Genomic DNA, 27,149 nt, shown 5'->3' with positions numbered 1-27,149 from the left:
AGCTATACAATGTATTGGGCTTTATATTTTATTTTATTTTAATTTTTTAATTTTTTTATTTATTTATGATAGTCACACACAGAGAAAGAGAGGCAGAGACACAGGCAGAGGGAGAAGCAGGCTCCATGCACCAGGATCCCGATGTGGGATTCGATCCCGGGTCTCCAGGATCGTGCCCTGGGCCAAAGGCAGGCGCCAAACCGCTGCGCCACCCAGGGATCCCTGGGCTTTATATTTTAAATAGAAGAAAATATTGAACAAGACTGAGAAATCCCAGTATTTTCATTTTAACCTGGCAGTCTTAACCTTTGATTTCTTAGCTTATAAAAGCTGTTCAATGAAAATGATTAGATTTGAGATTTGGTATGTTTTATTTTGTGTGTGTGTAGTAAAATTATATAAAATTTGCCATTTTCCTCATTTTAAAATCTACAGTTTATTTGCATTAAGTACATTCACATTGACAGTTATTGCCACAATCTGTCTCCAGAAATTTTTCATCCACACTGATACTCATATGTTTTAAACAATACCTCTTCATTTCCCTTCTGCCCCAGTCATTGGCAGCCATGATTCTTTCTGTCTCTGAATCTGACTACTGTAGGTACGTTATATAAATGGAATCCTATAGTATTTCTCCTTTCATGACTGGATTGTTTCCCTTAGCATAATATCTTTGAGAGTCATCCATGTTGAAACATGTCAGAATTTCCTCATTTTCAAGATTGAACAATATTCCAGTGTATGTTTACACTATATTTTGTTTATCCATTTGTCTAAAAATGGGTACTTGGGTTGCTTCTTTTTGGCTCCTGTGAGTAATGCTGCTGTGAACATGAGTGTGGCATGCTTTTAAAACATGTGGTGAGATGCATAAAATTTGATATTTTAAAATTCTAATAGCATTATCTTATAAGTTTATTGCCTATAACCATGTGAAAATCATGAAAGGTTGAATAGGCTTTCACCTTTGAGTGATGATGAATATAGTCCTAAGAGACAGGGCGGGGCTGTGGCAGCAAAGAAATAGGCTATTTGGACTTACCCGGGGAAAGAGAAGGAGCCAGGGCTAGGAGTGCTTGGTCTGAGTTTGGAAAAGGTGTGTGGAGGGAATACTTGCAAAGGTGCAAACCAGGGAACTAGGAACACAGCGGGCCTTTAGGGCCACAAAATGAGTCCAGCAGCACGGGGGTTAGCAGTGGTGGGCTCTGATCAAAGGGTGAGGGGTGGAGGAGGGTGGTGCTCTGCAGTTCCTGGGCTCAGCAGAACTAAAGTTCTTAGCTAACAGGAAAAGCAAAATTAACCATTAAGGCAGCATGGGGCTACTGAGGCTACATCGTGCTAAGTTAATTAATAAGTTTCCATTGGAGAGTCTTCATTTCCATTGTATGGAGAATAATCTTCCAAAATAAATATATTACTCTGTGTAAAGAAGAAATGAAGAATTCTTTTTACATCTAATGAGACAAATTTCACACTTCGAATACTGACCCAAACTTGGCTTAAGCCTTCTTTCCCACAAGTTATAGATAAGGGAATAGAAGCAAGACCACAGAAATCTGCAGGGGCAGGGGAAACATACTTATTTTTAAAAATAAAAAGGGGGGCAGCCCGGGTGGCTCAGCAGTTTAGCACCGCCTTCAGCCCAGGGTGTGATCCTGGAGACCTGGGATCGAGTCCCATGTCAGGCTCCCTGCGTGGAGCCTGCTTCTCCCTCTACCTGTGTCTCTGCCTTTCTCTCTCTCTCTTTCTCTCTCTGTGTCTCTCATGAATAAATAATATCTTTAAAAAAATAAAATGAAATAAATAAAAATGAGAAGGGAGTGGACTTCTCAAAGCCTAGAAGTTTCCCAGCGTTTTTCTCTTGTGCAGAAAACACTTGAAATTTCTAAACTATTTTTGTCACTGCTTTGCATATTTCTTTGAATAATGACTAGCAAAAGAACAAATTTTATTTAATAGTCTTCAGACTTCCAACATCAAATGAAATTGTCCCAAGAGCACTGTTTGGAAAACCACTGAATTGACATGTGAGCCAAATATCAAAAAAGGTGAAAAGGTAAGTTGACATGTTTATTGTTGTTTTCACAAAATAGTTACCCTTTTTTCTGTTGTATTAACAAGTAAGATTTTTATTAACTTTTTTTGGTCATAGTGTAAGAATAAATTTGTAGCACAAGTTTTAAAGTTATTTTTCATAGTCTCTTTTTGTTTTTCAGATTTTTTGTTTAAGTTCTTGGTTATTGGAAATGCAGGAACTGGCAAGTCCTGCTTGCTTCATCAGTTTATTGAAAAAAAATGTAAGTGACATCAGATGGTCAGTGTTTTTATGCATGTCTTCCCCTGAGAGTCATCTTTTGCTCAGATTTGTTTATAGCAGATAATATTTCCTGAATATTATTTCAAGAAAAAAGTTATAGTTTAAAAGTTTGTTAAAATAATATTAATTTGTTATATTAAACTTCTAGCAGCATGATTGCATTTTTAAGTTATTTCAGTTTTATAGTCGTTCATTATTCAATATATTATTCTACTATACATTTTCCAGATACTAAAATACATTCTAGATATTGAAGTACAACATGGTGAGATGGAAGGTGCAGAGGAATTTCCTTTCCTGACAGGGAGCTGCCCAAGAAGCCTGAGTAGTAGTACATTGTAGATAAAACAGCCATGTTGGATCCTCAGTGGCCTTGTATTATAGTGAAGGCAGTTATTGTCATCAACTGTCATCAGTTCTGTTTTGCAGGTTTAGAGAAGTGGGATGTGTACTCTTGGGATGGTCACCTAGAATTGGTTGACCACAGACCCATCTTTTTGCCATTGACTTGCATTGTTTTTATAAGGGAAGTTGAATTTTTTATTCCAAAGTGTTGTAAAAGACTTGTAAGTTTGAAAGCCCCTTTAAATAAACAGTGCTTTTATAATAACGGAAAGAATTATGGAGGATGATCTGTTTTATGGCAGTCGGGTGAAGGCACAAAAACAATTTTACTTACTGCAGTGCATCTGAAGCATGTGTGTGTAAGTGATGGTGGGCAAAATAGAGAAAGAGTAGAGGAAGGCTTTGGCAAGGAGCTTTGAAGAATAAAATTGTAGAAATGTATTCTGCAACTTCCGTTTTCATTATCCAAGAGCTTATTGGTACCACTGTCCAGTGACACAGAGCCAGTCCTTACTGAATGTAACAAGTATTCACTCAGGAAAGGATGCCCTGAGGACATTGGGCCCAGAACCTGCCCATTTATTAATCTTTGTGTGAGCTCTCCCTTGACAGTCCTCCCCTAACTCCTCACCACAGAGATGGGTATGTGTGTTGGGTTAGTCTGCATGGTCTATAGCATGATGGGAAGGACTTCACTTTATTCCTTTTGTGGTCATGCTGTCATCAGGACACCCTTGGACTTCAGCAATCACCCTTTGAGACTTTTACTCTGCGGTTTCTCGGTAGCTTGATTCTAGAATGTCCACACTAGTTCCACATCATCTGAGACAGGCTGGTGTGGTCAGTATTAACCTATCATCACCTTCACCTCCCACCCCCAGGAAACCCTCAACACACCGTCAAGTAGCATTCATGATTTCTAGCACACTTGGATTCTGCCCTAAGGTTATAAAGTATAAGTCAGTCATGGGCTGTATAGCCATAATATTAGCTGCTAGCCCAGCTCTTCATCACCACAGAAGTGTTTTTTCACAGACAGCTCATCCCAGGTAGGTTTAGTGAGCTACTTACTTTGCCAGCCTCCCAGTACAGATAGTATTGACTTCTCCAGCAAATTCATTCAAAATTATTGCTACACAATACTAAAATTCATGGAAACTCAATAGCTATAATATGGATAGAGTTTTTGGTTTTTGTTTGGTTTGGTTTCATTTTATTTTATTTATCTTTTCCTCTTTTCCCCTTAATCTTTGGTGTCTATCAAGTTTCTTTTTGGGCCTACAGTGCTTTTCCTTCCCTTTTATTTCTCTTGAATATTTATCCATTCAAATATTAGAAACAATCACCACCTCATTCCTGACCAAGTTGCAAGTCTGTTACTGGGCATCCCTTCAGGATGGCACCCAGGTATTTTATGCAGCCCCCATATGTCAGTACTCTAACAGTGGTCAGGTAGATCTGGTTCTCATGTGCCATAGCCACTTCCAAGCTTAGGCTTTAAAATGAATGTTTAAAAAAAAATAAAAATAAAATGAATGGTTTGCTTCAGGGGTTTTGTGAAAGAGCCTTATTGTCTCTTTCAGAGTAGGAACTGTGTGTGTGTTCTGTTTAAAACAGTGAGTGCTTCTTATCAACTCACTATTGGAGAATGAAAGGCTACAGTAAATTACATTTCCATTGACTTTAACCCATGATTTTATTTGTTTAAGTCTGTAAGTGTTTTTTTAATGTTCTGAAATTAAATATCTTGTTCTTTTTCTTTTTCAGTCAAAGATGACTCAAATCATACAATAGGAGTGGAATTTGGTTCAAAGATAATAAATGTTGGTGGTAAATATGTAAAGTTACAGATATGGGATACAGCAGGCCAAGAACGATTCAGGTAGCTTTCTCTCTAATTTAATAAAAATATTTGAAAATTGGATTTGAAATAATCAATTATAGTCTCTTCATATATATAGTCTCCTCCTCCCCTGCACACATTTCAAAAACTTCACCTCTGGAAGCTTTAACACAAGCTAAAAGTCTCTTTGCAGCATTAGAAAAATGCATTAGAATCTCTTTTGAGTGAACACACCCTAATGTAGAGGCTAATTTATTCTTTGGGACTAGTGAGTACATTAGGAGGATGTGGCATTGCTTATTCTACAGAATACTTTTAGATTAAAATTAAGGCAAACAAATAGTAAAACCGTTTTTCTCTTTGATTTTTATTTTTATTTTTTTAAAGATTTATTCATTTATTCAGGGGGGTGGGACAGAGACACAGACAGAGGGAGAAGCAGGCTCCATGCAGGGAGCCTGACTTGGGACTCCATCCCAGGTCTCCAGGATCACACTCCAGGCTGTAGGCGGCGCTAAACCACTGCGCCACCGGGGCTGCCCTTCTCTGATTTTTAAAGGAGAATTTTTAAAATCTCTTTTGGGGTTTTCTTTTGTTTTATATTAACTAGAGCATGTTCTGATGGTTGATATACATTCCACCAGATACTCTCTCCTGCACAGTTTTATTATACTGCAGTCATAATCAATGTTTGGAGCGATGACCCCAGATCACTGCAGATGAGGTTACATGTTTAATAGACTGTAATTACTAAAGCAAGAAAATGGATTAATATTCTAGTTGTGTTTTTTGAACAAATACACAAAATCAAAAAAGAACAGATATTCACAGGTTTAAATTTTTTTTAAGAGAGTTTTTTTTTTTTTTAAGATTTTATTTATTTATTCATGAGAGACACAGAGAGAAAGAGAGAGGCAGAGACACAGGCAGAGGGAGAAGCAGGCTCCATGCAGGGAGCCCGACGTGGGACTCGATCCTGGGTCTCCAGGATCAGGCCCTGGGCTGAAGGCGGCGCTAAACCGCTGAGCCACCAGGGCTGCCCCACAGTTTTAAATTTTAGTTAAGTAAAACTCACTCTCACTTATAGCATTAAAATCAGGTATATATTATATTTGAAATGTTCAATAACTATTTGCTTTGAAAATTTTTAAATATGAAAACCACTCTGGAACCACTGATTGAACATTGTGGATTCAGTCCAGACTTAAATGTTTTCTAATCCTCCCTGAAATGATTATAAAACAACATAACTCACAAAGACCCAGAAAGGGAGACTCCATAATTACGATGAAGAGATTTCAGAGCTATGTTAGAGATAAGATGTGAATGGTGACTGCCTGAGTGCTGAGGGAGCTGCATCTTAAGTATCTGTGAAGGGGGAAGGCCAGTGAGCTGGAGGTCAGTTCTTCTGCATCCTGGAAGAGGTCAGGATGTGGAAGAATTAGGTTCTGCAGGAGGAAGGGTGAAGGTGTTTACATATGTGTGTGCACACACCCACGTTGTGAGAAGTTCAGTATCTGAGTTGAAACAGGGTCAAGACACAAAGTCCAAAGGCACAGCAGCAGAGGACAGGGATGAAGGAAGGACTGAAAAGAGGGACGTTAGTGCAAGTCTGTGACTCCTGACCCACCCCCACAACCCCACAACACACACACCCTGGTTGCTGGCAGCCAGGGGTATACATACTCTCAGGAGAAACAGTTTCTCTCTACGGAAAAATGAAGAGCTCCAGAGGAAAGGTCTAAATATACTAATGTATTAGCTTCCCCAGTAAAAGAGCCCAATCTCTGGAATTTTCTACCAAAGAAATGAGATCCCAGATATATTGGGCCCACCTTACACCAAATACAAATGAATGGGGGGAAATCTCACTTATTTATGTCATGTAAAATTTCAAGAGGACAAAGATGAAGTAAAGATGCAAAAAGATCCTAAGAAGGAAAACCAGTCACTTTGAAGGATAGAAAGAGGAATTGCATTTTACCATTCAATAGCAACTTCAGGAAGCTAGAAGATACTGAAGCCTTGCCTTTCTAACTCAGCATGAAAAGTTCCTTTCCAACCTTAAATACTCAACTTAGCCAAACTATCAATCAAATGTGAGAATAAAGTCAGAAAACCTTTAGATATTCTAGAATAGGGGAAACAAAGTTTATCTTTCACATATTCTTTCTTAGAAACTTCAGGAGGATATACTTCTTCAATATAAGGAGGTAAAGCCTGAAAGAGGACGATGCAGTCCAGCCAGATGGCCCCGGCTAGGGAGAAGAGAAAGGACAAGTGTCACAGGGTGGCCCTCAGGAGAGGGTGCAGCTGACAGGAGGAGGAGGAGATGGAGGGAGGGGCCTGGGAGGGTGTGAGCGAGCTAGATTCTTATCAAAGCAGGTAAGCAGAGAGCCCTGAAACTCAAAGAGTTTCATAAGCATTTTATAGAAATATGGAAGCATATACCAAAAAAATGAAACTAAGTTCCACGAAAGTAGGGATGTTTTTATTTTTTTGTTCTCCAAAGCCCAGAGTAGAATCTAGCACATAGATATTCAGCGTGTATTGTGTTAATAACTTCATTCAGGGGAAAAAATAAAATTCGAAGGCCTTGGGAGTGGGGCTTCCAGGGAAGAGTGGGGCAGGACACTGCAGACTTTCATGTTGAGCCTGTTGGCAATATTTTCAAACTATGTACTTGTATTACTCTGGTTAAAATTACTTTTGAGGGGTCCCTGGATGGCACAGCGGTTTGGTGCCTGCCTTTGGCCCAGGGCACAATCCTGGAGACCCGGGATCGAATCCCACGTCAGGCTTCCAGTGCATGGAGCCTGCTTCTCCCTCTGCCTGTGTCTCTGCCTCTCTCTCTCTCTCTCTCTCTCTGTGTGTGTGACTATCATAAATAAATAAATAAAATAAAATGTGCTGTTTAAAAAAATAATAAAAAAATAAAATTACTTTTGAGAAAATTAAATAACTCAAAAAAGTATTCTTATTGAGCATTTAGCTTAAATTGTATACTTGAATAATTTGTTAGGCACCATATGTCAAGTTACAGTGTTTTAAAATAAGTGATTCAGCAGTAGATATAATTTAGTTTATCTCGAGAAGAACTCTTACATACCTCTTTCTCTAGAAACTTGATACTAGGTAGTTCCTAGAAACTAAAATAGGAAAAGATTTGCTTCTTAACATATGTGGAAAAGAGGCCTCCCCCCATTCAGAGAGATGACCCCAGGAAGAACGAATGACCTGATCCTTCTCAGGCTACACCTCTCTCCCATTTCTGAAAGCACGTGCCCATCTGCAGAGCAGTCTAAACGTAGCAAGGGGAAGCTTCAGGCTACCCATCTGCCTTGGGAGTTTTAGGAACTAAAAATACATTTGAAAATAGCTGCCCTTTTCAAAGTATCAAAGTTATAATGCATCCTTTTGTTTATTTTTGATAAGGTCCCCAGTTTCCTTTTTGCCCTGAGTAGACAATGTTCTGTGGTACCTGTTAGCTGACACCAAATGGAGGGGGGCGGGGTTTTCCATACCAGTTCTCCAATTCTCCAGCACCAGCTTTGTGTCCAGTAATTCACCTCAATTCTGACTCTCTGGTATTAGCATCAGATCTCTTCCCACTTCATACACCAGTCACAAAGTTGGTGTCCAGGCCACGCTCACTTTTGCAAATTCACAGGTTCCCATGACCCATCTCTCAGATTCAATAAATTGTTGGAATGACTCACTGAATTTAGAAAAGCACTGTATATACTCTTGCCAGTTTATTATAAAGGATACAACCCAGGAATAGCCAAATGGAAGAGATACATCGGGCAATGGATATTGGAATTGAGTGCTGAGCTCCCATGCCCTCTGTGGGTGTACTACCCTCCCAGCACCTCCACATGTTCATGAACTCAGAAGCTCTCAGAACTCCATCATTTAGTGTTTCTTATGGAGGTTTCAATAGGTAAGCAGGATTGATTAAATCATTGCCTATGGGCAATTGAACTCAATGTCTAGCCCCTGAGCACAGGGAGGGGAGCCTTGTAGTTCTTAATAAGGAGTTTGGTTGCTCAGGAAAATGGACCAAGGGACATAGGTGGTAGTGGGAACATACATGGCAGTGGGGATACCAGCTATAGGTGACTGCAAGGGTCCAGGCAGAGACTTGGTGATTTGGATTATGATGGTACCAGTAAAGATGGAAGGACATGCACAATATAGGATATATTCAGTTAGCGAGATAAAACCTGACTGATGGGTCCAGTATGGAGATGGGCAAAAGAGGAGGTGAGGAGCAGAGCTTTCTGGCTGTACAAATAGAGGCATGGTGAGGCCATGGTCCCCAAACCAGGATAGACCTGCAATCTGGAAACCAAAATACTCTGTCTTACAAATATTAAGTAGGATATGTTCAGTAGGCAGTCACATGGAGATATTGGGGCAGCAGCTGAATCTTATAAGTAGTTTTACAAGGAAGTAGTCTGAGCCAAAGATTACATTTAATTTAAGGTATGAGTAGAAAAGAAAACCCAGGACTGAGCCCTAGCACTGAGGAACTGCAGTACAAAGAGGGCAGGCTCTGGAGAATGACCCAGGGCTGTAGAAGGAGAGCTGACCAGTGAGAGAGGAGGAGGTTGTGGCTGCAGAAGCAAAGCAAAGGGAGACATTCAGGGAGGGACAAGGCAAGGTGAGGGGATGAGAACCAAGAAATGCCGCTGGACTCAGAGACACGGCATAGAGGACACAGCAGAGCAGAGAAAACAGCTGGCAAAGACAACTCTTTGGTGGAACGTGGATGCAGAAACGAGCTCTGAAGGATCGTGCTGCATAGCTTCTTGTTTTTTAAGATGGGAAGTACCAGAGCACATTTTATGTTGCTAATGGGAAAAGATCTAGCCAAGAAGAAGAGACTGATAATACAGGGGAGAAAGTGTTACTAATCCGCACGACTGTGAGAATGGCTAGGTCTTCTGAGGTCCTTAGTGGAGATAGGTAAAATAGGGAAGGTGCACAAAGCTGTGCTTCCTCGTTAGGAGTGGGAAGGAGCAGAAGGTGAGTACAGGGCAGGATATCTATGGTTCTCTGTTGGAAGATGAGTGTATTCCCATCCAAGGGCATTCCTGTTCCCTGAGAAAGAGCAGGGGCAGTTCTGCAGGGGCATGGGGAAGGTCTGGAACCCCCAGAGGAAGCAGAGTGGGATTGCTAAATGCTTAGTGTCCATCTAGCTCTCTTAAGACACTTTACCCCTCTTTGTAAATTCAAGATAATCTTAAGTTCTGTGGGAGAGCTTCATTTACCTGCTAGAAAATGTCATACATGCCTCATGCCTCGGCCTAATGTCCCCACCTCCCCAGTGCTACCCAGTGTTTCTGTGACATGATTTCAGACAGAAGAGCCCCTCATACATATATTCCAATGTCTGATTCATTTCTGTTTTAAGCAATGCCTGTCCCCATGTCGAGATTTACAAAGTAGATGACGGTGCTCAGTAGTAAAGGATCTCAATTGGCTGAAAGTAAAAGCAGTGTAATTCTTTCAGGTCTGTGACGAGAAGTTACTACAGAGGTGCTGCAGGAGCTCTCCTCGTCTATGACATCACCAGGTAATATGAAGTCCCCCATGGAAGAAGCAGCTTGGGGCTGTGCCCACAGAGTCTGATCTTCCCAAGGCTCACCTACATGTGGTGTGTGTTTTGTGTGTCAGGCTAGGCAGTATGGCTGGGAATCTGGAATCCCCTCAGCCCTTTCATTTGGGGTCTGAGAGGAGTTCGAGCTAACCCCTAGTACTACTTAACTGTGTAAGGAAATCTGCTGGTGAGGCTTTAGATATATAAAGCATCCCTAGTGTTTCATTATTTTTTTTAGCATGATACTTTGACATGTTTCTCACGGTTCACAAAGTGAAAGTTTACATGTGATAAATTATTAGAAGTAATTGACATTGATGAAAGTTGAGGGCACAGGCTGTGGGCCTTGTTTGCCTAGGTTCAAACCTCAGTTCCAGATCACTAGCTGTGTGGTGTCCCCGGGCAACGTGCTCTAGCCATCTGGACTTTTGTTTCCTTATCTGTTACCTGGAATAATGATGATCGTGTTATACTCATGAGATTTTCTGGTTATTAAATTGGTTAATATAAAGCTCTTGGCACATCCTAAGAATCTGAGTGCACTCTTCTGTGTGTAGCTATCATCCACATATCAGGAATTAAATAAAAAACTTAGTTCCTTGGTCTCACTTGCCCCATCTTGAGCACTCAGCCACATGTGGTTGGTGGCTACTGTATTGGACACTATGGGTTACGGCACATTCTTGTCCTTGTGGAAGTCCCTCAGACAGCGCTGATCTCAGTGTTAAAATGTCATCTACACTCCACCATCTGGTGGCTCTCTCTGGGTTGGAAACTTGCAGAGCTGAGAGGGTGTTACTCTGTTGCTGCAACACACACCCAGTCTGCGTGTTCGGGATGAGGCACTGTGGCAAGAAGGTGTGCAGCTCCTGGCCCAGCCCTGCTGTACTTGCTCACAGTGTGAAAGGCTCAGCTTGTTAATGTATGAAGTCCTTAGGCTGTCTAAGCATACTGCAGAATACATATACTGAATGTATCAGAGCTGAAAACAGCAGATCTCAGAGTTGGTCCTCGAGTTAGATAGACCTGGTTAAGTCCTGCCTGGCTGTGCCACTGGCTGCTGGTATGGCTGGGCAACTTAATTAAGCTCTCTGGGTTCAGGTTTCTCATGGAAAAGGGAGATAGATTCTGTGTCACAGAGTCCTTATAAAGAATGTGATAAATTCCTACAAAACAGAGTACCACCATATTGCACAGATCTGCTAAATGGCAACAGTTAGGTGTTAGATCTTGCTTACCCGTGTTGCACATAATTGAGCTAAGACTTAAGAGCTCAATAAATATTTGCAAAACAAATTAAGGAACTTCTGTTTCCTTTTGGCACCCCAATTGGGCAAAAACAAACAGCTAAATATCTGACTTGCTGTTTCATTTTTCTGTAAACAAAACCAACAAACCCTGTGGTATGGTGTAAACTGGGCATGCAAGTTACCTGAGTCACCCTAAAGGTTGTCGACGTTACCCTGACGTATGTAAAAGCAGTGTGAGTAGTGTGAATGACTGGAAAGAATTGCTAGTTTTATAAAATACATGTGCTATTTTCACAATCTTATATTACGCAGCCGAGAAACCTACAATGCGCTTACTAATTGGTTAACAGATGCCAGAATGCTAGCAAGTCAGAACATCGTGATCATCCTCTGTGGAAACAAGAAGGACCTGGACGCAGATCGTGAAGTTACTTTCTTAGAAGCCTCCAGATTTGCCCAAGAAAATGGCAAGTGATTTTTTACCTATTACTGCTTTTCAAATGGGCTGATTTGAGGATAATAACATTGCTTTGAGTTTATAACAGCTACTAGAATTTTAAGATTAAAACCATTTTTAAGAAATGTGAAATTTCCTGTTGTGTTGAATGCGATTAGACTTATTCAACATATTTTCACTATATTGCAGGCCACCTACCAAAGTTATTATGATGATAAAAGCAAATGTACCAATATCCTATAGTGACTTTTTGGTGTAGGGCCTTTGAATTACACAGGCTTTGATCTAAAGTGAAGTTTATAATAATAATTTTTAAAGGTCCTAATTGCATGATGTCCTGTCTTTTTTCTAATATAATATGGAGCTAAGTTGGTGAAATGTTAGATCTAAATAGAAGGGGAAAGCAGTGGAAGAAATACTGGGCTTATTGGTTTTATTTTACTTACATTAAATTTAAGTTATTTGATTATATGCCTTTGAAAATTCTCTGAATTTTCATATGGAATACCAGAGGATGACACATAAAATTAATGGTTGCTTATAGATAACAGAATGATCGGAATTCAGACATTTTAAACAATTTTAATTTTTAGAACCAGTCAAGAACTAAAATATCCTAGTATCAATTTTCAGTTGGACTCTAGGACTACCAGATTATATTCTTACAAATTGACTGGTTTTATGCTAGGAAAATAAGCATGTGACAAAAACATAAGCCACTATGAATTTGTAAAGAAGCCATTTAGAAATACAGAAGCAAGGAGAGTCAGCCTTTCTGCTGGGTTATTAAGTACAGTGGTAGATAAGGAAAGTATTAATTCATAGAGGACCTCTTCACCATCAGAATGACAACCTGCAGTGTAGTCCCTCTCCTAAAATGATAAACTTGTCAGTTGTATTTGTGGTGACATGAAGAGTGGAAAATATTCATCTTGGATCGACAGCTGAGCTGCTTCAGGCAGCCTGCTTCCTTACCAGGATTTAATACCAGTACTTCCTTCCAATAGACTTAAGTGCCAGCACAAGATACCCATCACTTTTTAGAAAGGCTGAGAATTCTCCTAACAGTTAAAAAAATATACTGACATTTATTGATTCTGTATTTACAGAAATATGTGGTTTTTAAGTAATAAATTCCATTTTGCCTGCTATTTGAAGAGAATACTAAACAGGCTGTCAGTACTTCAGTTGTGATTATCTTCAACATGCCTTCACATTTTATTTGATGTCACTTTTAGAACTGATGTTTTTGGAAACAAGTGCACTAACGGGGGAGAATGTGGAAGAGGCCTTTGTACAATGTGCAAGAAAAATACTTAACAAAATTGAATCAGGTAAAAGGCTTTCCATTAATAAACTTTTCTTCAGCATATTTTACTCTCTAGCTAAGTATCACTTTTTAATTTTTTAGGAGTGATTTGGTCAAAGAGCATTTCTCTCTTCACCTGCCAACCTAAAATGGTCACTTATGGTTTTGAAGGTCTTATCTACATGGCAGAGGTGAAAGCCCACCCCTCCATGAGCCACTGGTGAAAGGATGGACAGACAGGGTTTCAGGGAGGGTATGCTTTTAGAACCATGGCCTTTCATGGATCCATCGCTTAGAGGAGGATGATTGGATCTTTGTCCACTCTCTGTCAGCAGCTTGCTAGCCCTGCTGGGCCAGTGGTTCTGTGGCCTGATGGGGACCTGCCTGTGTGACGTTAAGGAAATTATGGGTACATATGTGATGCTGGTACTTACAGCTTGGGCATCATGAAGAAATTATTTCTGAAGCCAGCTGAGCATGCCTCAGTAATAACCTGTCTTGTTATTATATTTGTTGCTTCAGTAAAAATAAATTTAAAATAACCCTAATCTAGACAGCTGACAGTACTATATAATTGTCATTTATTAAAGTTGAGTCTTCTTTAAATATTACCAAAATTATATGTGGACATTAACTTTGTTGTTGTTTAAAGGTATTTATTTATTTATTTACTTACTTACTTGCTTAATTATTTGAGATATACATTTATTTATTTACTTATTTGAGAGAGAGATAACAAGAGTAAGCACGAGCAGAGGGAAAGCAGGCTAGATCCCAGGACCCTGATCCCAGGACCCTGAGATCATGACGTGAGCTGATGGCAGATGCCACTGAGCCACCCAAGCTCCCTGGACATTCACTTTTTAATTGATGCACTTAAATATCTGAATATCTGTTCTTGTCAGGTGCTGGGATACAAAAATGATTTAATTGTAACCCTTGCCCTCAAGAAACTGTCTTTCATGGGAGACATCAAAAGATAATTATAATACGGTGTGGTAGATACAGTAATTGAGGGATCCCTGGGTGGCACAGTGGTTTAGCGCCTGCCTTTGGCCCAGGGTGCAACCCTGGAGACCAGGGATCGAGTCCCACGTTGGGCTCCCTGCATGGAGCCTGCTTCTCCCTCTGCCTGTGTCTCTGCCTCTCTCTCTCTCTCTGTGTCTATCATGAATAAATAAATAAATCTTAAAAAAAAAAAGATACAGTAATTGAGGGGGTCATTGGATCCTGGGTGACACAGAGAAGGGGAACCTGCCCAGCCAGGTCACAGAGGTAGTGTCAGGCAGAGTTCCAAGAGGAGGTGACAGCTGAACTCATCTTTGACAGTGTAAGGAAGAGTGAGCTGGCTGAGGGAGTGAGGAGGAGAGGGTAGTCCTCCAGAGGGGGGGATAGCATGATTTGAGGCTGGCAGAAAATGACTGGAAAATTGAAATCACTAGAACAGAGAGACTACGGTGAGGGATGGCCGATGAGAAGGTTGGAGAGAAGCAGAAGCCAGGCTAGTGATCCTCATCAAGGATCTGGAACTTTATCTTGTGGGTTACTGAGTCTTAACCCTGGCTGTACACTAGAGTCTCCTGGGATGTATGAAAATTCAGATCCCAGCCCCCACCTCTCAAGATGCTGATTAATTGGGCTGAAGTATGGTCTAGGCATCAGCATTTCTAAAAGCCCTCTTCTGGGGGTTTAGCACCTGCCTGTGGCCCAGGGCATGATCCTGGAGTCCCCGGATCGAGTCCCATGTCGGGTTCCCTGCTTGGAGCCTGCTTCTCCCTCTGCCTGTGTCTCTGCCTCTCTCCGTGTGTGTCTCTCCTGAATAAATAAATAAAATCTTTAAAAATAAATAAATAAATAAATAATAAAAGCCCTCTTCTGTGACTGATTTTACTGTTAATCCAAGACTGAGAACCACTGCTGTAGAGGGCAGAAAGCTATTCAAGGATGGTAAGCAGTGACTGATATAGTCAGGTTGGAACTTGAGATAAATCATGTATGTTGGTGGCCATGTTGAAGACAGATTGAAAGAACCAAGACTGGAGACCAGGATGGCAATTAAGGCGTTTTTTAATAATCCAAGTAAAAGACTGATTAGAGCTTTAAGGAGGATGTGAATTAGAGATGAAAAGATACAGATAAGTCTAAGAAATATTTTGGTAGTAGCATCATATAACTCATATGCTAAATAGTAGGGCAGAGCAGTTGGTTTTGAGATGGGAAGTGGTAAGGAGGTGGGGTCAGGAAGGCATGAGGAACCATGGGTAGCTAGATGTCACACTAGGGTAATTCGGTAAAGAAATGTCATTGAACCAGAGGATAAGTAGGTTCAAGGGAATATGGATGTTTCTGTTTTGGATGTGTTCCCTTTGCAGTACCACTGGCACAAGCCCATGGAATTATTTCCTAAGCTCTGGGGAGAAGTCTGGACTGGTGGAACACATTGGGAGCCATCAGGATATAGGAGTAGTTGAAACTATGGAAGAAATATGATAATCTGAGAGCAGGTAAAAGTGAGAAAAACAGTGATCAAAGTGGAATCTTGGAGACAGAGTGAGAAGAAGAGGAACCTACAAAAGAGAAAGAGAAGGAAATTATTAGAGATGTATGGAAAGAGCCAGGGGAAAGTGGGCATCATTTCAGCCAAAATGATGAGTCAAAGACTTGTTCACTGTCAGCGCAATAGAGAACAGTCTCCTCAGCTAAGAACTACGCTAAAAAAAATACCCACTGGGGTGGGTAAATAGGAAGTCATTGGGTGTCTTTATCAAGAACAGCTCCAGTAGGGCAGCCCCGGTGGCTCAGTGGTTTAGCGCCGCCTTCAGCCCAGGGTGTGATCCTGGAGACCCCAGATCGAGTCCCACATCAGGCTCCCTGCATGGAGCCTGCTTCTCCCTCTGCCTCTGCCTGTATCTGTGCCTCTCTCTCTCTGTGTGTGTCTCTCATAAATAAATAAAATATTTTAAAAAAAAAAAAGAACAGCTCCAGTAGAATTATGAAAATAGAAGGCAGCAAGTGAGGAATGAAAAGGAGGTGAGAAAGCAGAGTTGAGTGTTGACTCCTCTCTTGAGAAGGAAAGTGCTGGTAGTGTAGGGTATAAAGGGTTAATTTAAAGAGGTTTTGGTGGGGCACCTGGGTGGCTCAGTGGTTGAGTGTCTGCCTTTGGTTCAGATCCTCAGATTATGATCCTCAGGGTCCTCTGATCCAGTCTCACATCGGGCTCCCCAGGGGGAGCCTGCTTCTCCCTCTACCTATGTCTCTGCCTCTCTCTCTCTGTCTGTTATGAATAAATAAATAAAATCCTAAAAAAAATAAAGACGTTTTGGTGATGGAAGAAATGTTAGCATGTATGAATGCTGAGAGATAAAACAAGGTGGAAGGGGAAGGAGAAGAGGGTGGAGAGGAGATCACAGAGACACTAGGGTGCTGGGTGAGGTGCAGGGAGAGAGGGTTAGGAACCCAGATGGAAAACAGAGACAGTTCATCCTGGATTTTATTGGTCTGAAAACAAAAAAAAATTTTTTTACTAAATTTGGTACAAAATTGTTATTAATTTTTATGCTTATTATTAATCTTGGCATGAAGTTTTATTTAATTACCTTGCTACCTTAATATTGCATCCATGGATATAGTACATATAAATTGACTCATAATGAAACTTGCAAGATATATTTCTTTTGAGATGATCAAAATCATAATTACATCTAAGTTAAGTTGAAGTATTTCAGCAGTACTTTAAATTTTCTGAATAAGCTGCACATTCATATGATTCAAAAACCATTATTTCCTCTTTTTTTTTTTAAAGATTTATTTATTAAAGAGAGAGAGAATGAGAGAGTGTGTATGCATGTGAGCAAAGGAAAAGGCAGAGAGAGAGGGAAAAGGAGAGAAGCAGACTGCTCACTGAGAGTGGAGCCCGATGCGGGGGTCAGTCTCACCACCCTGAGATCATGACCTGAGCCAAAAATCAAGAGTCAGTCGGTTAACCAACTGGGCCACCCAGGCACCCCTCCTCCTCTCATTTTTTTGCACAAAAGTTAGCATGCTATAAATTCTACTGTACCTTGCTTTTATACCTACTGGGTCTACAGATCATTACACATCAACATATAGAGACTTCCATATACATATGTATACATATGTACATACATATACATGTGTACGTTTGTATAGTTAATATTCAGTTATTTATATTGCCATAATTTATTTAACCAGTCTATGTGTGAAGTGTATGTACAGGATAAGTTACCAAAAGTGGAATTGCTAGGTTAAAGAACATAAGCATTTAGAATTTAGGTAAAGGCTGTCAAATTCCTTCTATTTTGGTTGTAGCAATTTATAATCCCACTATAATGAATAAAAGGGGTTATTTCACTGAAGCCATGCCCACAGGGTATCATACCAGTCTGAGTAGGTAGGAAATGGTGTCTTTGTAGTTTAATTTTATTAATTTATCTTTGTATACATAATATATTCATATAATCCCAAATTAAAAAAATATAAAAGCAGATATAGTAAAAGTCTCCCTCCATTACCTATCTCCTGGCCCCAACCCATCTAAAACTCCTTTTTGAAGTCAACTGTTATTCTCACTTTTTTATGTCTCCTTCCAAAGATGTTCTTATGCCCATATAAGAAAACCTATGTATATATTTTTTCCTCTTTATTCAAAACATTTTTTATACACATGTACCACACTTTGCTTTTTTCACTTAATATATTTTTGGGATCACAGAAACATAAAAACTTTTTTAAGGGGAATCCCTGAGTGGCTGCGGTTTAGCGCCTGTCAGCCGGCGTGATCCTAGAGCCCTGGGATCGAGTCCCACATCAGGCTCCCTGCATGGAGCCTGCTTCTCCCTCTGCCTGTGTCTCTGCCTCTCTTTCTCTCTATGTCTTTCATGAATAAATTAATAAAATCTTTAAATATATATATATATTTGCTTGGTCCTCAGGTGAGCTGGACCCAGAAAGAATGGGCTCTGGTATTCAGTATGGAGATGCTGCCTTGAGACAGTTACGGTCACCACGTCGTGCACAGGCCCCAAGTGCTCAGGAATGTGGTTGTTAGAAGCAGGATGAGAGTATACAGGTAGGTGCTCTTATCATAGCATCTTTGCTGGCTCTCTTACCCTAAACTATGTTCATTACTCAGTATTTCTACACATGCTTAATGTAAAGCTGTTAGTGCTTTTTGTAGCTACATTATGAAACCCAGAGGTGATTGTATAATTAAAAGTCAGATATTTTCAACAACAGTGGAATACCCATTCTTCTCAAGCTCACATGGAACATTCACCAAGATATACCACATTCTGGGCTATAAAACACACTTTAACAAATTTAAAAGAATAGAAATCATACAATGTCTTCTCTTAGACCACAATGGAATTAAACTAGAAGTCAGTAACAGAAAGATAACTGGAAAATCCAAAATATGTGGAAGTTAAACAACATCCTATAAATAAGTCATGGGTCAAAGAAGAAATCTCAAGAGGAACTTAAAAACATTTTGAACTAAATGAAAATCAAAACACAACATACCAAAATGTGGGGGGATGCCCCACATTCTCGGTGCTTAGAGGACAATGTATAATGTTTAATGCATACTTAGAAAAGAAGAAAGCGGGGAACCCTGGGTGGCTCAGCAGTTTAGCGCCTGCCTTTGGCCCAGGGCGTGATCCTGGAGTCCCGGGGTCGAGTCCCACGTCGGGCTCCCTGCATGGAGCCTGCCTCTTCCTTTGCCTGTGTCTCTGCCTTTCTCCTCTCTGTGTGTCTCATGAATGAATAAATAAAATCTTTAAAAAAAAAAAAAAGAAGAAGAAGAAGAAAGCTCTAAAATCAGTTATCTAAGTGTCCATCATACGCTATTATAAAAAGAAGAGCAAATTAAATTCAAAGTAGGCAGAAGAAAAAACAAAAAATACAGCAGAAATTAATGAAATTAAAACCAGAAAATCAACAGAGAAAAATCAATAAAATCAAAGCTGATATTTTGAAAAGATCAATAAAACCAATAAGCCTGTAACCAGGCTAATTAAGAAAAAGGGGAAACATAAATTACTATTATCAGAAATGAAAGAAGGTACATCACTGTAGATCCTACGGACTTTAAAAGATTAATAAAGGAACACTATGAATAATTCTATGCCCCCAAATTTAATAACATAGATGAGAAACAGACAAATTCTTTGAAAGACATGATTTGCCAAAATTCAAGAAAAAATAGACAATTTGAAGAGGTCTACATCTATTAAAGAAATTGAACCAATAATTAACAATCTTCCAAAACAAAGTACTGGGCCCACATGGGTTCCCTGGTGAATTCTACCAAACATCTAAGGAAGAAATTACACCATTTCTCTACAATCTCTTTCACAGGAGAGAAGCAGATTGAATTCTTCCTACCTCATTCTATGAAGCCAGCATTACCCTAATTCCAAAACCAGACAAAGACATTGCAAGAAAACTACAGACCAATATCTCATGAATATAGATGCAAAAATCCTCAATAAAATACTAGCAAATCAAATCCAGCAATGTACAAAAAGAATTATAAACCACTTTCAAGTGGGATTTATCCCAGGTTTGCAAGGCTAGTTCAACATTCCAAAATCAGTTAGTGTAATCCATCACAGCAATGGGCTAAAGAAGAAAAATCATATGGTTCTATCAAGAGAAAAACCATTTGACAAAATCCAACACCCATTCATGATGAAAATTCTCAGTAAACTAGGACTAGAGGGGAATTTCCTCAGCTTGGTAAAGATCATCTACAGAAAACTACCACTAACATCTTCAGACTTGAAGCTTTCTTGCTAATAGAAGAAGTGGGGTGAGGATATCCCCTCTCACCACCCCTTTTCAATATCATACTGGAAGTTCTAGCTAATGCAGTAAGATAAGAAAAGGAAATAAAAGGTATACAGATAGGGAAGGAAGAAATTAACTGTCTTTGTTCACAGTCGGCATGGTTCTCTACGTAGAAAGTCTCAAAGAATCCACAAACTCCTCCCTAAGCAATCATACAGCAAGATTATATATAGCAGGATATAGGTTGGTATACAAAGTCAATCACTTTTCTATATACCAGCAATGAACAAGTGCAGTTTGAAATTAAAAACACAATACTGTTTACATTGGCATTCAAAAAAATTTTAGGGGGCAGCCCCGGTGGCGCAGCGGTTTAGCGCCGCCTGCAGCCTAGGGTGTGATCCTGGAGACTCTGGATCAAGTCCCATGTCAGGCTCTCTGCATCGTGCCTGCTTCTCCCTCTGGCTGTGTCTCTGCCTCTCTCTCTCTCTCTCTCTGTGTCTCTATGAATAAATAAATTAAAAATCTTTAAAAAAAATTTAGGTATAATTCTGACAAAATTGTACAAGATCTATATGAGGAAAACCAAACTGATTCTAAAGTTTATATGGAGTGGCAAAAGGATTGAAGGATTGAAGAAGAACAGGATTGAAGAAGAACAAAATTGGAGGACTGTGGCTGCTGGACTTCCAAGACACCATATAGCTATGGTAGTCAAGACAGTTTGGTAGAGACAAACGAAGAAACAAATATATCAGTAGAACAGAATAGAGAGCCCAGAAATACATTCATAAATATAGTCAACTGATCTTTGCATAAGGAGCAGAGATGAGGCAATGGAGCAAAGATAGTCCTTTCAACAAAAGGTGCTAGAACAACTGTGCAATCCGCATTAAAAAAAAAAATCTAGACACATACCTTATACCCTTCATAAATATTAACTCAAAATGGATCATAGACCCAGATGTAAAACCTAGATGACCTTGGGTATAATGATACAACATGGAAGGCACAATCCACTAAAAACATAATTGATAAGCTAGACTCCATTATAAAACTTCTGCTCGAGGAAAGACAACAAGATAGAGAAGACAAGCCACAAAATGGGAGAAAATATTTCTAAAAGATACCAAATGAAGGGTTGTTATTCAACTATATAAAGAACCCTTAAAATTTAACAATAAGAAAATAACTCAATTTAAAAATGGGCCAAAGACTATAACAGACACCTCACCAAAGAAGGCATACTAACTATAGATGGCAGTAAGTATGTGAAAAGATACTCCACATCGTATGTTGACAGGAAAATCCAAATTAAAGCAACAATGAGGTACCACTACAACATACTTATTAGAATAGGCACAATACAAGACACTGACAACACCAAATGTGAGCAAGAATGTGGAGCAGTAGGAACTGTCATTGATTGCTGGTGGGAATGCAAAAATGGTACAGCCACTTTGGAAGACAGTGTGGCAGCTTCTTACAAAACTAAACATGCTCTGTAAATATGATCCAGCAGTCTCACTCCTTGGTATTTATCCAAGGGAGTTGGAAACAAAAGTCTGGGTGCCTGGCTGGCTGGTAGAACGTGTGCCTCTTACTCTCAGGGTCATGAGTTCAAGCCCCACATTGGGCATGGAGTCTATGCAAAAAGAAAAAAAAGAAAACATAAAAATCTGCACATGGATGTTTATAGCAGCTTTATTCATAATTGCTCAAAATTGGAAGCAAGTAAGATGGCCTTTAGCAAATGGATAACAAAACTGTACATCCAAGCAATGGATTATTCGGTGCTGAAAAGATATGAGCTATCAAGCCATGAAAAAGCAGAGAGGAATTGAACTTTCAATGCATATTACTAAATGAATGATGCCAATCTGAAGAAAAGGCGATATGCTGTATGATTCCAACAATATGACACTCTGGAAAGGCAAAACGAGGACAATAAAAAAAAGAAACCCCCTGGTGGTCAGGGGTTGGGGATGGGAAGGATGAATAGGCAGAGCATGGAGGATATTTGGGGCAGTGAAAGTACTCTATAATACCATAATGGTGGATATATGTCATTATATATTTGTCCAATGTATGGCATCAGGAGTGAACCACGATGTAAATAACAGTCTTTGGGTAATGATGGTGATGTGTCATTGTAGCTTCATCAGATGTACCTCTCTGGTCCCAGGTGTTGATAATGGGGGAGGCTCTGCATGTGTGAAGGCAGGAGCATATGGCAAATCTAGGGACTTTTCCCTCACCTGTGCTATGAACCTAAAATTGCTCAAAAAAATAAAAATAAAATCTTAATAAGAAAAAAGTCTTAAAGCAACATCACAAAGAGTTTGGGCTATTAAGCCAACATAAGAATTTAAACAGAATAAACATATAATTTGAATAAGAAGAAGGCAAGAGGAGGAAAGGAGTAAAGAACAGATCAAATAGGAAATGGTAGATTAAACCGATTAAAAAAGATGTTCTGCTTGAAAGAATTTAAACTTTATAGGAAATCCTTGGGTTCTTGGGTTCTTGGTCAGAAAGAGAGAAGAGTGGTAGGTGATGAGAGTAATTGGGTTAGAGATTTTTCTGCTTTTGTATCCATAAGGAGACTTTTTTGTGGTAAATTGAAGTCTAAATATGTCTGTTGCTAAAATAGAAGGCTTATTTATAAAATTTGCAAATGGAGAGTTTACCTTTCTAAAGCTTTTGTTTTTTTCATTTACCACAGTGGACTTTTTTATGTACCTACCACATTATCTAACAGGGGTAGGTAAGTTTAAGTAAAGTTGGAAGATACATTCACTAAGTCCCTATGGAACTTTGAGCTGTATTTGTACATTTATAGTTCTGCATATTTCTAAATTGTTCTTAATATTTTTTAGGTGTTCATACAGTGGTATTTGGGACAATTGTTGGAGCTTGAAGAAGAAGTTTTTTTACCACCATCTTTTTCTACTTTATACAGAAGTAGATATTTGTGTGAAGAAAAATAATTTGGGGTGTTACACAAGCTAGTAGATGTGGCACAGCAAATCATATAACAATAAATCTCGTTAAATGGACAGTACCATTAGATGTATACATGTATGTAAAAATTTTCTGTTCCATATTTCCCTTTCACTTTTGGTTTAAATCCTGACTGTGTGCTGTATATATACTCTTGCTCAATACGTCTCCACAGCATGGTATCTTATGTAGGATATGATAGAATGTTGCTCTAAATGCAGTCTAAAATTTTATTTTTTTTAATCATATGAACTGAAATCTGTTAATGGTGAGGTGTACTTTGATCATCATGTCAGGTATATTGCACAGTTGGTTATATTTATGACCTGATATTCAAAGACTGGCATTGATGGCCAGTGCAGTGCTTATTTAATTCCGTCTACCACAGTCCACACAGTGTTTACATAATCCACCCTTGAAATACTAGATCAGTAGTTACTCGTGTATGGAAATAAAATGAAAAGTAAAGCTTTTCCATGAACTTTACACTGTCCAGCACTCTGTTGATTTTAAAGTATCTTCACCCAGACCAATTCAGGAAACATAGCCTGAGTACCTGCTGTGTTTTAGGCACTGTGATCAGCACCAAGGATTCTGTTATCTTTACCCAAACTTACTACTAAGGAATTGATTCTGCTTTCAGCTGTCTGTAAATGCAATGAACCGTGTAATTTGGAGCTGCTCACCTGTTGCTGGTTTGCTGCTCTATCTGGTCTCCCTGTTGGAAAACTTGTTTGTTACTGTGCTTTTCCTGGGATTCAGTGTATGATGTCATTGCTTCTTTTTTAAGTCTTTTATTATGTTTTCATTTTAAGGAAGCCCACTAAATGAAGTTAATATTAAAGGAATACCACTCATTAAGAAATTTCTGTATAGCTTTCGCTGAATACTTAAATGCCTTACTACAGTTATCAAGTTGACATGTTTTTAATTCACCTAAGGTATATTGAAGTATAATATATATTGTATTACAAAGACTTGTTCTAATATTTTAAAATGTCGATGCAAAAAACATGTAATAGAACTTTTCTTTAAAGTTGAAATACAGTATTATTTAAGGCTAAATGGTTAAAAAGCATTCTTCACCATCTGTATGTTCTTTCACTGTGACTTTTAGCTGCAGACTGATTGGTAGATTTCATTGCCTTTCAGTTAGAAGCTGCCCACTGCTTTCGTTGTTTTAGTTATCAACAGAGCACAGTGGCGCTACAAACTCTGGAAAGTGACTTGGATAAAAATATCAGTATGTATCTGTTTTAGGTATTTTTAATTTTGCTTTTTTTAATGCTTTGGATATCTTCTTTTGAAAAGTCAGAATATGAAGGAAATACTCAGACTGAACTACTTCTTGGACCTCACTGGAAGAACGTTCGATTCAATGTCTCATTTATGGTAGTTTTGCAGACTGCTCATTTTTGAACAGCTTTTTGCATGGGATAGAAGCATGTCTATTCTACCACAGTGGATTATTCAAAAGCAAGAATTTTTAAAATAAGATGTTAAGTTGGTTTATAAATGAGCCTATTAATTAAACCACAGGTACTGCATATAATTCCACATCTTTTGACCAATAAAAGTTGCTGGAGAACCAAACTATGGTGGTTCTTAATAAAGGCCTTTAGGAGAAATGAAGGAGGATAATTTAGTATTGGTCAGTGGAGTGTTTTCCAACACCCTCAACCAATTCTCTGAGTCTCTAGAGATGCTAGCGAGGTGGCCTACAATTCAATTCTGACATTTTCTACCTGGAGATAGTATCAGATTCCGCAGGTTACAGGCTTTGTCTGCCCTGCCCCTTAACACACATACACACTTCAGGCGTCAGTAACAAGCAAGTTACCTGTGCTTCTGACCAGCCAGCTAGAAATCTGAGGTTCCCAGGAATTTAGCTCTGTGCCAGGGATCAGGGACAAAAAACCAAGTATATGTTATTATATCATAGTCCAGTAAATGTTATGCATACATTTTCCACAACTTACTAAGTTTTCAGGATGTTCTTAATTCACATTTCTAGAAAAGTATTTTTTCAGTCTTCCTGGAAAAATATTCTAAACTCCATTTAGACTTGAAGTTGTTTATTCTTTTACAAGTCCAGTATTTAGTGAAAATAAGAATGTCACATCAGTCATGGTTTTATTGAAAATCTGTTTTTTGTGACTTATGTAAGAGTTTTTGAAATCTTAAGGAACATTGATTCCTAGCAGATCAGTATTATTCAGAGTGATGAAGAATCTGATGTTAAAATTAGAAATTTAAATCATTAGCAATTCATACTGCAACATAGTAGGTGGTTCTTCATTCTCTGTCAAATTTATCCTTTTGTTTTTCTTTTTTTGGAAGGGATATTTAGAGGGACTTTAAAACACCTGTGAATTCTTAGTAATTTTTTTGTGTGCCAGTTGTAAAGTGAACCTCTTTCCTAATTATTCTACCTGTTCATATACAAATAATCGGAGTTTGTCCTAGTTGTTGCTTGGTTACTTCCCAATTGCATTAAATTCTTCAAGGAGTTGTTTTTAGACCTTTAAACGGATTTGAGAACACCCAACAGATTCAGGAAGACCCATTGCTGAGTGTTAGCCATCACCCTATCGAGTTAGAAAATACTGCTTACTGTGAGAAGGCAGTAGTGGGATCTGGCCATCTGTGTGTGTGTCTTCGTTTGCTCTACCTTTGCCCCATTTTTCAATTCTGTGGCATTTGGAAACCTCCAAGGCATCTGTCCTTGCACCCAAAACTATCTGGTATGCATCTCTGAAAATAATTTGTTTTTAATTTTATATAATCACCATACCATTGGGAACTTCTTAAAAGATACTGATACAAAGCCAAGAATGGTGGTTTCTCTTATCTTGGAGTTACATAAAGTTTTCAAGCATATAACGAGAAAGCAAAGTGTACATCTTAAAAAAAAAAAAAACAAACAAACAAAAAAACAAAGTGTACATCTTTCATACAGTATTTTCGGGGCATGTGGCTAATTGTACCAGAAGTGCTGTCCGTGGTGCAAGGGACACTCGTGCCTGCGGCAGGAACACCGTGGCAGCCAGCCTGCTACCCATGGCCAGCACAGCATCAGAGCGGTTGGTAAATGTTGGTTGGTAAATATTTTCAGTATCACCTCTGCCAGTGTAGTAACAAGAAGCATACTTCATTTAAATCCTCTCAATGTGTTTGTATCACATTATGAAGAATGTATTTAACTTTGACTTACGCTAACCAAGTATGAGGTGGGTTGAGCCATGTCATAAACTTGCAGTAATCTCAGCTGCTTCTGCTAGAAGACCTCGTCCTTAGACCTCTGTGGGGAACTGAATGAAAAGATAAGCTGCTGCTCTGACAACTTCTTTCTCTAACTTCTGGGCGACATAGATAAGTTTCATTTTAAAGAAAACTAGTGTTAAGTAAACAAATTTGCATTCCAAAATATCATGGAGATAATTGTGTTCACTAAATATTTAAGGACCTAGCTAACTATGTGTGAAAGTAGGATGCTGATTTCTGTAGGCTGAGGGGCGGGGCGGGGGGGCTCCAATAATTTTGCATTGAGTTTTCTCTTTTTTTGTAATATAAGTAATTCAGAGTAAGTCTCCCACATTATTCCCTTTTCCAGAAAAGTCATCATATTCATTTCCATGGCCATAAGTGTATATTACATACCCCATAGTACATAGTATACCCATTTCCAGGGGAGAGTGATGCTCTGATAAGACACTCGTGCTTCTCTGAATGTCCCCCTGCTTTCTTTCCCATTGCCTCTGTGGCTTTGTGTGGACTGTGTGTCCTCCTCATTTGTAATACACCCCACCTGCTCTCCCAGGCTGTCAGGCTGCAGCCCTGCTGTCTTGTGGTGTTGCACTGTAGAATTTCTCTGCTGGGAGCCTTCTCTGAGCCCCTTCCCACCCCTGGACATAGGCCCACACATTCTGCTCTTGTCATTCTCCTAACTTTTGATATTGTCACGTTTATCTGTATGTTATCCGTATTTGTCTTCACTCATGGGCTGAGACCTCCCTAGGACAGGCTGCCTTTTGTACACCCAATGCCCAGTACATAGGAGTACCTGTGGAAAGGACAGATGAGGTGTCAGTTCTGTCCCCAATGCTTTCTAACATAGTCAGATGTTCAGTCTATGCACTGCAAGATCCCTTTTTGCAAAATCCCTGAAAGATGGTCATATGATCCTGCTAAATCCCTTCCTGTCTGG

The 27,149-nt window shown here is 39.3% G+C and overlaps 1 protein-coding gene across 5 annotated transcripts in view; it reads left to right on the top strand.

Annotated features, from left to right (window-relative positions):
- The window catches only part of RAB4A (RAB4A, member RAS oncogene family), a 51,116-nt gene extending 26,581 nt beyond the window's left edge, over window positions 1–24,535 (top strand). For 3 of the 5 annotated variants that reach the window (XM_038533955.1, XM_038533954.1, XM_038533956.1), the window contains exons 2-8: window positions 2,220–2,300; window positions 4,433–4,547; window positions 10,027–10,089; window positions 11,676–11,830; window positions 13,059–13,154; window positions 18,082–18,218; window positions 22,819–24,535. In XM_038533955.1, the coding sequence (XP_038389883.1) occupies window positions 2,220–2,300; window positions 4,433–4,547; window positions 10,027–10,089; window positions 11,676–11,830; window positions 13,059–13,154; window positions 18,082–18,197 (626 nt within the window). In that variant the 3' untranslated portion in view covers window positions 18,198–18,218; window positions 22,819–24,535. Of the gene's footprint in view, window positions 1–1,962; window positions 2,060–2,219; window positions 2,301–3,547; window positions 3,715–4,432; window positions 4,548–10,026; window positions 10,090–11,675; window positions 11,831–13,058; window positions 13,155–18,081; window positions 18,219–22,818 lie in introns of those variants that run through there. The other 2 variants (XM_038533957.1, XM_038533958.1) reach the window with 2 other exon arrangements.
- The last annotated feature ends 2,614 nt before the right edge of the window (window positions 24,536–27,149 follow it).

This window comes from Canis lupus, chromosome 4, assembly GCF_011100685.1.
Source record: "Canis lupus familiaris isolate Mischka breed German Shepherd chromosome 4, alternate assembly UU_Cfam_GSD_1.0, whole genome shotgun sequence".
In the NCBI taxonomy this organism is placed as follows: Eukaryota; Metazoa; Chordata; class Mammalia; order Carnivora; family Canidae; genus Canis; species Canis lupus.
Note: the sequence above shows the minus strand (reverse complement) of the source record. Positions and strands in the feature narration are given on the sequence as shown.